Here is a 15,375-nt window from a genome sequence, read left to right on the forward strand (position 1 = left end):
AAATCTAGTCCAACAGGTAGACTGTTACGTACTGTTATGCGAGAGGGACTGTTTCACAAAGCAACTGAATAGTTCTAACCTCAGCTGTGGAGAGCAAGGGGGAAGTAGTCGCCACGGGATGATACTGATACTACTCTAGTGGTGACTAGGATCTCAAGTTTCTATACTCGACGAACTTGTCTCAAATATATACTTGGTATAAGTTACAGAGTAATCTGTCGATAGCCTCAATTCCCCGAAGGCAGATAACGGGCGATGGCTCCAGAACCCTCCTTAGCGCCCGTCGAGTCCCGGCACCAGCCTCCACAAAAACGGGTATCTTTTAGGGAATCAAAAAGCCAAACAAGACCAGACTTACTCGTACTGTATTCCATCCATCAGCTCGGCGCCAAGTGACCGAGACAATCATGTTCCAAGGGGAGGACTTTACAACGACCGCATGTCAGGAGCTGGCATCAAGGTCTCATTTGACATGATGCTGGTGCCATCCATGGGCTTCAACTCGGCCCGCGCAAGCCAAAGCAGTGGATCATCTGCATCTCCCATCGCCTAATGCCCACCCGCTAGGGGACCAGGCCCCCAGAAGGCCTACTTATCCTTTTGACAACAGTCCCCGTAACGGTGTGCAAGTGCCCACGAATCAACATTCGTCGGAACTGACAGCACACCATCAAGTCGAACAAAAACAAACAATGGGGGTCTTTCAGCTTTCGTTGAAGCTGAAGAACACTATGCAGGGCACGCTCGATTGACCAAAATGATAGGCTCTGGTGCGGTAAGTCAAACTGAAGGGCACGTCTATCTTTGCTGCTCACATGCACGTTCCCTACGCTCGCTTTCGTCCCTAAACTCCTCGATGCATTAGCGTAGCCTAACACGGTCAACCGTCGACTATTTAGGCGATTCCAGCTGCACGACCTTCGTCAAATGGTGTGAGCGGGGGATGCCATTGACCGAATCCCAACCCCAGCTTCGGTATAGCCGTTGAAGATCGCTCACGAGCACAACGGTTTTACGTGAAAGCCGATGGTACCACATATGTGCCCGTACGTTTGGGAGCTGCTTCAAAAATCCCGGCGCATCTCAGGATACGCCACGAGCTCGTCTCCTCTTCATTGATGCAGCGTCGAGGATATCAAAATGGATGACAGTGGGCCTCTTTACAACGTGCGCATGAAGCGCGGCCAAGGGTACAATTCTTACATTCAAGAAGTTCGAATCGACAATGCCGTCTCAATCAACAAAATCAAGAAATCGGGACGTACAGGTTCCTCAGTCAGCGACGCCGACACCCTTACGCCGGAGCATGCGAGGAGTGATTCGATATCAATCGCAGCGCCAGTGCCAGCAGCGGCGCCACCGCCAGCGGCGAAGCAGGGCCTGGACATGAACGATATCCTGGCAGCACTGACGGAAAGCTTGAAGAAAACCAGCGCCGAAGCTCCACAGCAACCGAAACTGCCATACCTGCTCAAATTGGACCCTAACGCGCGGCACAACCAGACAGTGACGTTTTCCTCCAAACAGGTCAAGAGTATTGTTGAAATGAACAATGCCATGGGATTCAATGCTTCAGCTGCAATCAAAGCCACCAGCTTAGGTCCAGGTGCAGAGGCTCGAAGCAGCCTTGCAACCCGAGATGATCTCAACACCAACGATGTCAATTTCCTGGTCCATGTCAAGGTCGTCAACGAGGCTGATGATCGCAAGGAAGAATGGTCGTTCAACGAAGTTCCAGGTCTAAATGAAGCCCTGGGAGACGACAAGGTACCAGGCGGGATGAAAGAGGCACACGCCAGGAGTGTCGAATTCACGCGGATCTATGGCGATTGTTTCATATCTGATTTCGTCGAAGGAGGTGAAATCTATGCCTGGGTAGGCATCAAGTCTCAAGATCGCAAGAACTCCAGACAGCTGGCTGTCCATGCTTCAGCGCAATTGACACCCATGGGTCTGCCGGTGCAGGCTTCGGGTGAAATGGATGCCTCGCAGGAACGCAATCGGCTCTTTTCCCAAGCGACGACTTCCATTCGGATCCAGTGGCGAGGTGGCGGCCAGATCAAGAACCATGACTTCCCCTGGGGCATGGACAGCTTGATCCTGATTGCCAATGCTTTCCCTTCGATGGTGGCAGTGAAGCCTGCGAAAATCCGAGCTGTCTTGACACCATACACGGCTCTGAAAAGCTTCCATGACCACCGGCTGGCCAATCCACGAATACCTCTGCCGTTAACTTACGATCATTGCGCCATCTATACCAGCACGCTGTATGAAGACTTCATGGCGTTTCAAGACCTGTGTGAGAAGCTGAACGCCATGATCAAGGACCCACAGGACTACCGGAATCGCGACGATGACAAAACCAAAATGAACACCCAGAAGGCTGCTCTTCAGAATGGAGAAGCCCCTCCTGGTACGAGACGCAATACCATCGTCTCTCTGGACATGAATGACCCAGCTTCAGACGCCTGGACAGATCAGAAGACTCGGGCGCTCATGGATCTCGACGTCATCCTCAGAGATACAAGCCCAAAGCTCACTAACATGGACCCCGATCCACAGAAACTTAGCATGATGAGACTCCTCTGTCGCTCTTCCATGATCTATATCCAGGAACAGGCTGCTGCGCTGGTCGTCGACCCGGAGAAATCCATCACCAAACACGACGAAAAGCATCGACATGTGTACAGTCTTCCCAAGTATATCTGCCCGGGTGTCATTCAAAGCATATTGCCAGTCCCCAAGCTTGATAATAGTGGAAGGGAGTGGCGCGATAAGGAGATTGAAGACTTGCAAGGCGTGGAGCATATCGCCAACGACCCGGTGAACTACTGGTGGGATGTGATCGGAGAGCCACTGTCTCCATACAAGAGTTACGAACACTTCGCAATTGGCAACTTTGACCTCGACGACGAAGAGTACCCTCAGCGAGTTGCTGTGCAGCCTTTTGCAGCCGGATGGTATCACAGCCAGCGTATTAGGGACAGTAATAACGCCATCAGCGGCATCGGCATCGGGTATGCAAACAGAAAATCACCTTCCCACCACAATACCAAGTCAGTCGAGGCCGAGGAGTCCAGAGGAGTGAAAAAAGCCAGTGTAGAAGAACGCTCCACCATGTTCGCGAACATGTATGTCGGGTCCAAACCGGCGGAAGCACGCTGGAAACCGATTGAAGACCGCAACCTCAGCGCTTCCTCCATCAATCGCGTCCATGTCTACTACCGTCCGGGTGCTGGCCGGATTGAAGGCCTCGAGTTCTTGTCCGATCCTAATCCCGCGGATTTCAACGACGACGCCAAGAGAGTGATCCCGGTGTTCATCCACAAAGCATGGGATCCAGATGCGACTGCAGAAGGCAGCATGACAGCGAAATTGCCGGATAAGATGGAGAAGCAGGCGCTATTTCCGGGCGATAATGTCTTGGATGAGAATATGGACAAGAATTGGATGTTTGCCGGGTTGATGGGCGCATTTGAGAAGGTCGGACCTCCGGGAATGGGGAGGTTAAAGAGTGGCAGGGTTTTGGTCAAAGTTGCAGTCGTGTGGAAGAAGCGGCCGGGAAATTCTTGATCCTTCTTGCGAGGTACTTCGAATTGGGCTGATTTCCCAGAATGGGCCAGACTATACGAGATTGTTGGATTGCTTGTGTGCGTTTGAGCGGAGCTTTTGCATTTTCAACTTCTAACCGTAGTCTGATGAGCGTTATTCAAGTCATAGGAGACAGTATCTAATGATGGACGGTATACTGAGAGCCATTAACACTTCAAGCGTGACTGGGCAGACACTGGATTTTGGTTCCTTTACAGCATCTGGTAACGTGTTAGAGTGTCTATCTCCCGTCCCCTCTTAGCGAGCCTTGTTCTGATGATACTCAAAAAGGGCGTTGTAAAAGCGGCGTCAGAGAAATGCTTGAGTTGGTTCTGTCGCGGGACGGAACAATAGGGCGGCATCATATCCACCTTAAAGGGGTCGAACTTAGCTCATGAATTTAGCGGAGCGCTTGGCATGGATCTGGTGACAGCGAGATGCAGCTCGCCTTTCGTCCTGCACTCAATTGCGCAGTTGATGCATCTCATCCAGTTGGCTTTGACACTTGCCCACCTTTAGTAGGCAATGGAAGGCCTGTTTACCTGCTTGAGATGTGCGAGAGCACTTTCAGGTGCAGCTCGACAACGGCCCAGTGCAAGATTCGTCCAGCAGATCCCCAGCCGTCGAAGCTTTACCTCCAGCACCTCGTTGAAGCACACGCCGCGAGATCAATCGAGAACGGAACAAGCCCGAAGCTCCAAAAGGTCAATCCGGTCTGCGTCTACCGCCACTGCTCCTGCAGAAGAACCAGACAACTTCGAGCGACACAACATTCCCCCTACCGATTACGGCGAGTGGCGTGCCCATGGTCGAGTAGTCCTAGGACCCAATAATCTCTTCCATCCCTTCTCCAGGTCGCCAATCCCTGAGATCCGGCAAAGAGCACGGTTCATCAAGCAACATGCCTTGTGCCCACACCCCGTGCATCAACAGACACGCGTACCGATTTCACCGCACGATCCGGAAGCAAGGAAAATTGAGGGTGTGAGCACGGAACCTCCAGCTCACGTTTCGTTTGAGTGCCCGGATTGCGGCATAGCGACATACTGCTCGGAGGCACATTGGGCGGATGACTTTGAGGCACATCTAGAAATATGCGACACGCTGAGACAAATCAATGAGGACGACCATGATCTTAGATCAGGAAGATGGTTCCCAGAGTTCGAGTATCCTGGGCCGCAGATGGATGAAGCTTTGGTGAATATGACCAACTGGGATACCTATCTCTATACGCGGCAGTATGAGGCAGTGAACGACGAGAGGAGCATGCGACAAGTAACGAAATTGTTGACGTATCCTCTCACGATTGGGAGTGTTTTGCATGAGCTGAGCCCATACAACATCAGGCCTGGTGGGCGATTAACTGCCGAGGGACTGAAGAGTTTGTCAGGTGAGTCTCATTTTCGCCATAGCCCTGCGCTACGCTGACCCCAACAGCACTACGATATACTCTGCATCCGCCCAAAACGGGCCAAGGCAAAGACGTCAAAGGTCTCAGGCTGTCGAGTCCTCCCATCCGGATATTCGTTCTTGGTGCACGAGCCGAGTCATCTCTACCCCGCGAAGTGTGGACGCAGCTGTCCTACCTTTTCCCACTTTCCCTGATTCATCTCATCTTCATTGGGCCCGAGGCAATGATGAATCGAGATGCCGAGTTTCCTCTACCAGAGAGAACAGCGCAAAATCCATTCGGCGCCATTGTGGAGGATCGGGTATCGCCAAAGATGAAAATCACCACCTATGTGGATTATTTCCACACTCTGCATGAGGCAAACGTTTTCTATCCTTACGACCCATATTTCGATTGCTTCATGTTATTTCACCCTGGCCTAGGGCACCCTGCGTCTTCAATGGAGTGGGAAAGCACCTTGCCTCGACTGCTTGAGACCAAAATCCCTGTGTTGTGTACAGGATATACAGAATGGGACATGACCCGCGACTGGCAATGGGTCATGGAAAAATGTGCGGGCGAGGTCGACCTGCTGATGGAACCCGGGGAGAACAGATTCCGGTCTCTGAGATGGGACTTGAATGACCTTGACCCTCAGGATATTAGCTGTGGAAACTGGGGTGTGTGGGCCTTCAGAGGAAAGAGGTATGTGATTTGTTTGCTGTTCTTGGAGCGGTTGCGACTGTCGATCTGTCCGTGCCCTCTTACTGACGATACATAATTCCAGATACGAAGCAACTCGTCGCGACTTGACCTGAAGGAGAGCAAGGCGTCCTCAAACACTGTACCATTACAAAAGTAGGATGATGGTGGAATGAACGACTAGCGACAGTTCGCCCATCAACGCGCCGTTATGGATTCTCAGGTGCCTAACCCGAGACCTTTAGCAACTGCGCAGAATTTCTCCTCTTGCAGATACGAAGGTTTTCCAAGCATTGATGCCAAGTTGGACCAGGCGCTTCGTACAGATAGTCCCTAGAATGGCTATCAAGCTTTCCCTATATTCCATCCCGAAGACTTTTGAGGGGATTTTGCATAAGCAAAGTGATATCAGGCTCACACGGGGCAGACTGATTCATTGAGGTCGGCCAATTAATATACGCCGTGTGGCCCGACGTTTATGGATGGAAAATCATACCGGATCGCTTATAGTAAAGGGGTTCGGGCACTGCCTCACCAAGTCATCTTGACGTATCGAATGCGCGGATACGCACCTTGGCGCGTGGCAAGGCGTTTCTGCGGACCAATGCATGTTCGGCGCGAGATGCGCCTTCGCCCAGACGATCCCGGGGAAAGGAGGAGTTGATGATTCAACACTCCGCTCTCTGTTTGTGTACTGGATAGAAGGGGTGTCAGTGTCACCTGGGGACAGGGCTGTGCATGGTCGCCTTCACATCTACTTCTTTGTCATCATCGTACTCACCGGGTATATACCTGCGAAAAGCATCGACTCGTATCTGTTGAATTGCGCCCGGCGCGTTTGTTGCAACAGACCAAATAACTACCTGGTAATCGCCGGCTCGATACCGAAGGGTTGTCCTTACCTAGGCCAATATCTCTAAACTCGACATCACAGTCACCAGAAGAAAGTCGCTTCAACAAGCAACCATGAAGTTTTTCCAAATAACCATCCTGCTCTACCTCTCCTCCTTTGTCACCGCCGCCCCGCCTTCATCCCCCTCTACCGATCTCTCAGTTCGCGACGCTTCCCCTCTGGACTCGTTCACCCATCTCGAGAAGCGCAAAGGTGGCGGCGGCGGTAAAGGAGGTGGAGGGGGCGGTGGCTCCTCCTCTGGCGGATCGAGCGGCGGACGGAGCGGTTCTGGGTCGTCGTCGTCAGGCGGTTCATCTACAAGACCAAATGGACAACCATATTCGTTCTCCCCTTCGTCCAACGCCGGCGGCCGCACGCGCGACGGGTCGGGCACACCCAAGGCGTTCGGAGGCAACCGATACACGGGCGGCGCGGTGGTGCCGTACACCGCGGGCGCACGCTCGCCGACTTTGGGGGTTGCGCCGTTCTTCATCGGCGCGGGCGCGCTGGCGTTTTTCCCGGGCCTCTGGCTCTACGGGAATGTCTGGGCGTACCCCTACGGCATCCCCTACCACTGGACCGACGACGACGGGCGCAACCGCACCTCCAACGTGACCTGCCTGTGCCAGCAGTACCAGGTCTGCGGCTGCGATCCCAGCGACAACTCGACGTTCCTGACCCAGGTGGTCACCAACGGTAGCTCGACGCCCATCGCGCCCGTCAACACCAGCACCGTCAGGACCGTGTCCTTCGCCAATGGCTCTACGGATACGTACGTCAACGGCAGTCTGGCAAACGGCACCACCGCCAGCGGAGGCACCGATCCCAGCGATTCCTCCGAGGTCAGTGGCAGTGTCCGCACGGTCGTGGAGTTGAGCGGCTATTGGGCCATGCTTGTCATTGTGGGCTGGGGCATGTGGATGGCTGCCTAGACACACATTCACAGAGAGTGAGGGCGAACGAGACTCGGACGGACGAAGGATGTCCACTGAGAAGGCAGCGATGTCGCTGAGGGTGAGATCTCGATATTGTTTCGCTGTGCTTCCGAGAGAAGTCGTCGCGCCTCGATTGAATCCTGGAGACGATGATTTTTTATCACATTAGTATCGAAGCATTTTGGAAATCAGAGCGGCTGTGTCCTTCGTTAAGCGGACTCACTACATTCTATACGTTGCCATCTAGGATTTTTGTCTACTAGGTGTAGATACTTATTTATGTCCACGGTGGATTTGGTCTTCGGGGATGCAGACTTGGATAGATCGACGAATGGTGCGAACCTGCTACACGTTGCCACCTGAAGGGTATCTCTCACTTGACCAAAAGTAAATTTAACCTGTCAGAAGCCGCATTTGGGACTATGTACACTCCTTTCCCCCAGCTGTACGAGGTCTACACGAGCAATGTTATGGGGCAAGAATATCCTTGATCAATTGTCGCCGTCCATCGCAGGTGAGAATTGTCGATAACGCTTTTCATTTCCAGCCCTCTCATACCATTCAATTTTGGTTCAGCTTGACGTCCCGAGATATCTGCGGGTCTGGTTCGAGATCGCCACTGACTTGTTCGCCGTCGACCGAATCTCCAGCCATATGTGCCTGTGACATTGATTAGCTCAATCATAAAGTCGCAACAGCTGAGTGTCCGCTCACCCTAACAGCTCCTGGGCCTCCAAGCTCCTCAAATAGTCCTCCTTCAAGTTCCCGTGGGGCACTCGGTTTGCCGGGATATGTGTATGCGACGCCATAATACACCCCCAGCACGCAAGTGATGAAGCCTGCCCACATCAGGAGGCCTCGTGAACTGGACATGAATGTATAATCCTCCAAGGCGAAGATGCCGAGAACATCATTGTCTTCGTGGACGGGTTCGCCAAAGTTGCGCCGTTCTTGCTTGTCGTCCCAATCGGCATAAGGGTCACGGTGTTGTCGCTTGATTCGAGGTGGGTTAATGTAGTTGTTGTTCTTGCAACCTCGAGATTAGCATCCTCCTCGAATCTGTAACTGCAGATCAATGTACCATTTCAGGATCGTCTATCTCTTCTCCAGCAGCCTTGAGACATCTTGCAACAGAGAACTGGGCGCGAGGGAGGCGGAATTGAGCTTGAATTTGAGGTTGAGGTCGGGGGCGGGCAAAGGATCGAGCGGAGGCTGCGGCCAAAATCAGGGCTCGTCTCGAGAGCATCTCGGTGTGTATGCGGCTCCAGTGAGCCGGACGATGAGAGAAGCAAATTCCAGGTCAAGTCATTCAAGTTGATTGCACAGCCGGCTGTGAAGAGTTGACGTGTGTGTGGAGTGAGAGGATGAGGGATGCTTTGAGGATGAAGAATGGCGGGCCATGATTGGTCTGGGCAGGAGCTCTCACTGCCTGGGCGGGATTCTTCAGTGGCTTGCGCCCTAAACTCGCCTGTTCCCCCCTGCGCTCACTTTCTTCCCATCTCGATATTTTCACGGTTTGCTGCAAACTTCAATCGCCCGCCGACAGCCCAACTCTGTCGCAGGCTACCGCAAACTCCGCGAGGTGACTCGTCTCGGTCATTTCTACAACCTGACCTGCGATTTGACCCATTTGGCGCCCTCCCCGTGGAGAATTCCCGTTGTCAATTTGGCGTTTTTCTGAGAATCTCGATTTTGCCATGCCAGGCGCAACAGCAGTGACCGCGCCAGATGCCGATTCCTTCTCCGACCGGCGACTTTCAAGTTCAATCAGACTCCAACCACCAACATCATGGTATGTTCCCTCACTAAACCCAACATCACAGCAGTCAGCTAAATGCCTTTTAGAGTTGCTCGATAAGAGATCCCCGTCGCCCAGACGCAATCAAGAAAGCCCTCTAAGATCCTCTGTCGAACCCCATGACAGTCACGGCAACAACGATGGCCCACCCGCGAAGAGACAGAAAGTTGCAGGCGCTGACCACAGACCGTCTCCTCGACTCATCTCCCCCCCATGGAAACGAGTCCTCGCAGAAGGTCCGACGTCCTTCATCCAGGATGGTCGTCGAAAGTCCGGGAGAACAAACGTAGTGCCCCTCGACCTGCAGCCGCAGTCAAACAAAAGGCAGACACGCGCTGCTTTTGATAAGGTCAAGGAAGAGCGTCAAAAACATGCGAAACCTATTTATAATATATCGGCTCGCAAGTCCAAAGCCGAATCGCACATTTCGCCGTCGTCGACTACCAAGCGTGGTTCCATTCCTCCTCCCAAGAGTCGCGATGTATCCCATTCACAGCACCCCGCCAAGGCTGAATCCTCACAGAGGCATCTCAGAGACTCAAACACCACCTCAAAAAACCAGGCCAAGTTGCCTCGGCGTCCTACCGTTACGAGTCATCGTCCACGGATTACTTCGCCGCAGGTCAACGGTGTACATGACAAAAAACCGCAGACAAATGGGATAGTCAAGACCGAGCAAGATAGCGGTGACGACGACCTTGACGCCTCTAGCGCACTCTCCTCCAGAGGCCCGACTCCTCCGTTGACCCTGCGCAGGGTTACTTTCCGAGTTCGATTACCCCCGCCCTCCGTTGCTAGTCCCGCCAATGTGCCGTTACCAAAGAAGTATGCGTCCTTCGGCGAATTCCTGGAAAAAGATGAGACGGAACCGAGGACAGGAGAGGACACACTAACACCTGATCAAATTATGAAGGAGGCCTTAGCTCGGCGAAGAGTGAGAGACGCTCAAAAGCGAGGCGGTGCCCTTGACAAGAAGCTCGTCGATGCTTTGCCACAGAAGCAAGATGAACCAAGGAGACAGTACGCGCATCGTGATCACCTCCTGGCTCATGTATGCCACTTCAGGGCACTTTTAAGGGCAGAGCAGAAAGACCATAAGAAAAAGGCCGAGGCACTGGCGCACGAGGCAAAACGATACGTTGAAGAAAAGCGGAAGCGCAACAAGGTGAAGACTGCTGAAGAAATCGAGCAAGAGAAACGAGAGGCCAGCCTGGCGCTATATCGAACAGTGGTCAAAGACGTCGACAAGCTTTGGGCTGCGGTCAGACTTGAAGTCAATGCCATCCGGCAGAAGGAATACGAAGAGCAGCAACAGGCGAAGATGAAAGGACACCTGGCGCGCGTCCTGGATCGAACGGATCAAATACTCAGTCGACTTAATGAACAAGACGATTCTGTGATGGACAGTGGAACCGAGGTTTCGTCCAACGAGACCACCGAATCCGAATCGGAAAACAGCGAGCAGATGTCAGAAAGCGAGACAGAATCGGAGTCAGAACCAGACGACAAGGACCTTGACGCTGAGATGTCCGTTGAAGAATTGAAAAAGAAGTACGGCAATCTGCCAGAGCTACCGGTTGAGGACGAAGGAGACTTCGCCGAAGGCCAAGACGAAGACGAAGAAGGCCCAGATCAGTCCGATGAAGATTCAGATCCTGAAACTGAAATGGACTCTGAGTTTGACACAGAGGGAACCAGTGACGAGGATGAGGATGGGGACGAGGATGCAGAAAGCGAAGAGGATGACACAGGTGGCGGACTCCTTTCTATGCTGTTCTCAAAGAAGCAGATCGCCGGCATGACGGTCGAAGCCGATGATGCGAGTGCCATTCAGGAAGACAAGTCCGAGAGCCGCGACGCTCCCCTTGTGGAAGTCGTTGAAGAACCGGCTGAACAGCCTTGCACACCCGCGCAAAATGCTACTGAGGAACCGAAAGCTGACGCAATTGGCGAAACAAACGTACAAACAGAAACGCCAACAACTCTAGAGATTGACGACGTCAAAATACTGGACGCAATACCACCCATTCACCCTCAAGTTGCCCGACTTGCTTCTGAAGACCCCGGAAGTCAAGAGCCTAGCACTCATACATCTCCTCATACAACTGCAACGAAAGTGTCCGAGCCCGAGTCTGTCTCCTCTATCGATGCTCAAGTAGACTCTGCGCCGCCCGTTACACCGTCAGAGACAAAGCCGGTCATCAAGACGCCCGTTCCCTCCTTGTTGCGAGGTACTCTCCGTGAATATCAACACGAAGGTCTGGATTGGCTTGCAGATCTGTATGCTCATGGAAGAAGTGGAATTCTGGCCGACGAGATGGGTCTCGGCAAGACAATTCAAAGCATTGCGCTCTTAGCTCACCTTGCTGAGGTTTACGAAGTTTGGGGCCCCCATCTTATCGTTGTACCGACGAGTGTCATGCTGAACTGGGAAATGGAGTTCAAAAAGTTCTTGCCTGGATTCAAGGTTCTGACATACTACGGCAACCTTGAAGAACGGAAGCAGAAGAGGAGGGGCTGGATGGCGGACGACAGCTTCAATGTCTGCATCACATCGTACCAGTTGGTTTTGCAAGATGCCAACTCCTTCAAGAGACGACGGTGGCATTACATGATTCTGGATGAAGCTCACAACATCAAAAATTTTCGTTCAGAACGTTGGCAGACCATGATGACGTTCAACACTAGAGCCCGACTTCTTTTGACTGGAACACCTCTTCAGAACAACTTGACCGAACTGTGGTCCCTTCTATTCTTTCTTCATTATGGTCAGGAAAATGAGGGCGAGGACGACGCATTCGCTGGTCTGAAAGAGTGGTCGGAATGGTTCAAGAGGCCCGTCGAGTCGATTCTGGAGCATGGTCGCCAGGTTCTGGACGAGGAGGATCGAGAACAGGTTGCGAAGCTTCACAAAGTGATCCGACCCTTCCTCCTCCGTCGATTGAAAGCGGACGTCGAGAAACAGATGCCAGCAAAATATGAACACGTTGAGATGTGTCGTTTATCCAAGCGTCAGCGACAATTGTACGATGGCTTCATGTCAAGAGCGCAGACGAAGGAAACGTTGGCTTCGGGCAATTATTTGTCGATCATCAACGCCTTGATGCAGCTGCGCAAAGTTTGCAATCACCCTGACCTTTTTGAGACACGACCGATCAATACATCGTTTGCAATGCACAAATCTGCGGCAGCTGACTTCGAGGTTAAGGATCTTTTGGTGCGTCGGAGACTAATGTTGGACGCCTCAAACGATCTAGACCTCGACTTTTTACGGTTGGCGCCCATTTCGGAAGAGCGGATGTCCATGATTGAGGTAATCGAGACTACTAAACGACATGCCTTCAACAAATTCAAGACCTTGAGGGAAGCTCAGTCTCGAAGGGTCTTATCGTCGTCCCACATCAGAGTCCGGACCGATAATGCCACCTTGTGGCGCGGCGAGACTCGGCTGGGTGTGCTCGGATCGCTTGAGAATGTCGGTCGGAGAGCCCGGCTTCAGGAGTTGGACCGTACAATGTATTACGAAGCATACAAGCACCATCAACATCCAATTTACGGCCGTGGACTGATTGAACAGTTGACCATAAATACAACTTACGAGAGACTGTCCAGACTGTCGCCGCGCAGGGGTTTGAGCCGCTTCTGGGATAAAGGCCAACCGATGCAGTCTATTGATCTTGTTCATTCTGTGCAGTCGAGGTCTGAGCAGATGCAATCCTTTGTTGACAAGTTTGCGTGTCTCACTCCGGCTGTGGTGGCCACGGATCTCTATGCCAGAACTGTAACAGATGCCGGCGCCCAAGCGATCCGGGAATCGACCGTGAGGGCTGACGAGGAGGACCCATTCCACCTTGCGCGCATGAAACTCTCCATCGCCTTCCCCGACAAACGCCTTCTTCAATACGACTGTGGCAAATTGCAGAGACTGGACAAATTACTTCGCCAACTCCAAGCGGGGGGCCACCGAGCATTGATCTTTACTCAGATGACCAAAGTTCTCGATATCCTTGAACAATTCCTCAACATTCACGGCCATCGATACTTGCGACTCGACGGCGCTACAAAAATCGAGCAGCGACAGATCCTCACCGAGAGATTCAACAACGACACGCGCATCTTGTGTTTCATTCTTTCTTCCCGTTCCGGTGGACTCGGCATCAACTTGACAGGGGCAGACACCGTTATCTTTTACGACCTCGATTGGAACCCGGCCATGGACAAGCAATGCACTGACCGGGCGCACCGTATCGGTCAAACACGAGACGTCCACATTTACCGTTTCGTCTCCGAGCATACCATTGAATCGAACATTCTCAGAAAAGCCAACCAAAAGCAGTTGCTCGATGATGTGGTCATTCAGGAGGGCGATTTCACCACGGACTACATGAATAGGATGACTTATCGAGATATGCTTGATGAGAATGCCGAGGAGGACGAGGCCGGCAAGGCGATGGATCGTGTGTTGGGCAATGACAAAACTAGTATCGGCGTGCTGGAGCAAGCTGAAGACCAAGAGGATCGCGCGGCGGCTAAAGTCGCGGCGAGAGAATTGCAGCATGCCGATGAGGGTGATTTTGAGGACGGGAGAGCCAGTGCCACGCCGAGAACCCAGACGGGCGATGCCAGAAGCACACCTGCACCTGGTGGTGTATCGAATGGACCTTTTGGAGCCACCGACACAGCCATCATCGAGTCGCAACAAGACGAAGAGAGGATCCATCACATTGATGAGTATTTCATCCAACTGCAAAAGTACCTGATGAAGGACATTCCGCTCGGACCGGGTAAGGACTCGAAGAAAGGCAAGAAGGGGAGGAGAGGACGCGACGAACACCGCGTTCGGAGAGTGCGATAATTGTACGTCAAGTTGGGTGAGAGGTGCTGCCAGCTTTTGTGTTGTTTGGGAAGGGGCGAACGGAAACATTCGAAGATGGTCCAAGGGACGGACTGATTGATTGTCATCAACGTGTAAGAACAGCTTCCAGATGATTAAAATTCTTGGGTTTGTGGGAGTCTACAAGACCGGGAACGGGCGATGGCTGCGGTTCTCGTGTGTACTGTGTGCAAACGCCCTCATGTGAAGGGGTTGAGGCTTGAGAAAGCACCGATGTAACAAAAAATTAACTGATTTAAACTCCCACATGCGTCCCTTCTCCCGTTTTTCTTGTGATGTTCTTCAATGAAGGGGATGGTTCGAACACCTTGCGCACATTCAACGACTGATGACCTTTGCTTTGCCTTCAATTCACCCGTTGCGTTGCGAAGGATTCAGTTCCAGAGTATATGAAGATACCTAGATATGAGATGGAAGAGACTGCGGGCTTGACCTTCATAGTTGCCGTTTAAGTGGTTCTTGCAGGCGGTCTACCCAAGTATCTGAAAAGTATCTGCTTACCTACATGTAATGACAAGCACAGCTCTCGTGACCCTCTCTGGCGCTACATTTCTCTGGACTCGTGACGGGAACAGTCCAAGTCCACCGTCGTTGAAAGGCGCAGACTTAGCGGGTGGGTGAATGAGCGCTGTTATTGTGCTTTGGGCATACGTGAGAATGCGGTGTGTCGGTAGAGCAGAGCACACCCAGTGACCAAGCGCAGAGTGCCAGAGAGAGAGGGGGAGGGAGATGTCGCCAGACCGTGGCCACTTCCCTGCTGTCATGAGTTCGGATTTTCAAGCAGATTTTGTTGGGAGTCATCACCCAAGAATAAAGGTGGTGTGATACCAGCGTTCTACCTACCTGATCTTTTCGATTGGAGCCGTACCGTACCTAGCGCATGACCGCCGATGCGGGTACGTTCCCACAGCCTGGTGCTGAACTCAGCTCAGATCTAGAATTGGACGGGGTTCGGTTCGATCCACATGGCTCGGTCGCTGGGGGGAGACTTGGAGGGATCAAATGCTCGAAATAGGATAATTCTTGAAGCGCCTGCCTCCGCGTATGGTGTAAGTACCCGGCTGTGGGAAGGAAGCCACCTCGTGAATCGAGTAAGATTTGAGTGTTCTTCCTAAAATAGTGGCGGCGACAGTGTCAACATCTGGGGAATGCTCTACCTGTGGTTCTCTCCGG

The 15,375-nt window shown here is 52.5% G+C and overlaps 5 protein-coding genes across 5 annotated transcripts; 4 read left to right on the plus strand and 1 right to left on the minus strand.

Annotated features, from left to right (window-relative positions):
* Nucleotides 1-1,140: 1,140 nt before the first annotated feature.
* Nucleotides 1,141-3,573, plus strand: Z520_07225 (uncharacterized protein; the record flags this gene model as incomplete). Its single annotated transcript, XM_016777724.1, has 1 exon — nt 1,141-3,573. One exon carries the CDS (start codon nt 1,141-1,143, stop codon nt 3,571-3,573), a length of 2,433 nt encoding a protein of 810 aa, XP_016631234.1.
* A 543-nt stretch (nt 3,574-4,116) lies between these two features.
* On the plus strand, nt 4,117-5,799 carry Z520_07226 (uncharacterized protein; the record flags this gene model as incomplete). Its single annotated transcript, XM_016777725.1, has 3 exons — nt 4,117-4,981; nt 5,029-5,686; nt 5,769-5,799. The coding sequence occupies 3 exons, from the start codon at nt 4,117-4,119 to the stop codon at nt 5,797-5,799; spliced, it is 1,554 nt and encodes a 517-aa protein (XP_016631235.1).
* Nucleotides 5,800-6,649: 850 nt separating this feature from the next.
* On the plus strand, nt 6,650-7,507 carry Z520_07227 (uncharacterized protein; the record flags this gene model as incomplete). The annotated part of the gene is made up of 1 exon (XM_016777726.1): nt 6,650-7,507. One exon carries the CDS (start codon nt 6,650-6,652, stop codon nt 7,505-7,507), a length of 858 nt encoding a protein of 285 aa, XP_016631236.1.
* Nucleotides 7,508-8,071: 564 nt separating this feature from the next.
* Nucleotides 8,072-8,756, minus strand: Z520_07228 (uncharacterized protein; the record flags this gene model as incomplete). The annotated part of the gene is made up of 3 exons (XM_016777727.1): nt 8,072-8,170; nt 8,225-8,536; nt 8,592-8,756. 3 exons carry the CDS (start codon nt 8,754-8,756, stop codon nt 8,072-8,074), a joined length of 576 nt encoding a protein of 191 aa, XP_016631237.1.
* A 482-nt stretch (nt 8,757-9,238) lies between these two features.
* Nucleotides 9,239-14,163, plus strand: Z520_07229 (uncharacterized protein; the record flags this gene model as incomplete). The annotated part of the gene is made up of 2 exons (XM_016777728.1): nt 9,239-9,302; nt 9,356-14,163. The coding sequence occupies 2 exons, from the start codon at nt 9,239-9,241 to the stop codon at nt 14,161-14,163; spliced, it is 4,872 nt and encodes a 1,623-aa protein (XP_016631238.1).
* Between the last annotated feature and the right edge of the window lie 1,212 nt (nt 14,164-15,375).

The sequence above is a fragment of the Fonsecaea multimorphosa genome (genome assembly GCF_000836435.1).
Source record: "Fonsecaea multimorphosa CBS 102226 unplaced genomic scaffold supercont1.14, whole genome shotgun sequence".
NCBI classification, from domain to species: Eukaryota; Fungi; Ascomycota; class Eurotiomycetes; order Chaetothyriales; family Herpotrichiellaceae; genus Fonsecaea; species Fonsecaea multimorphosa.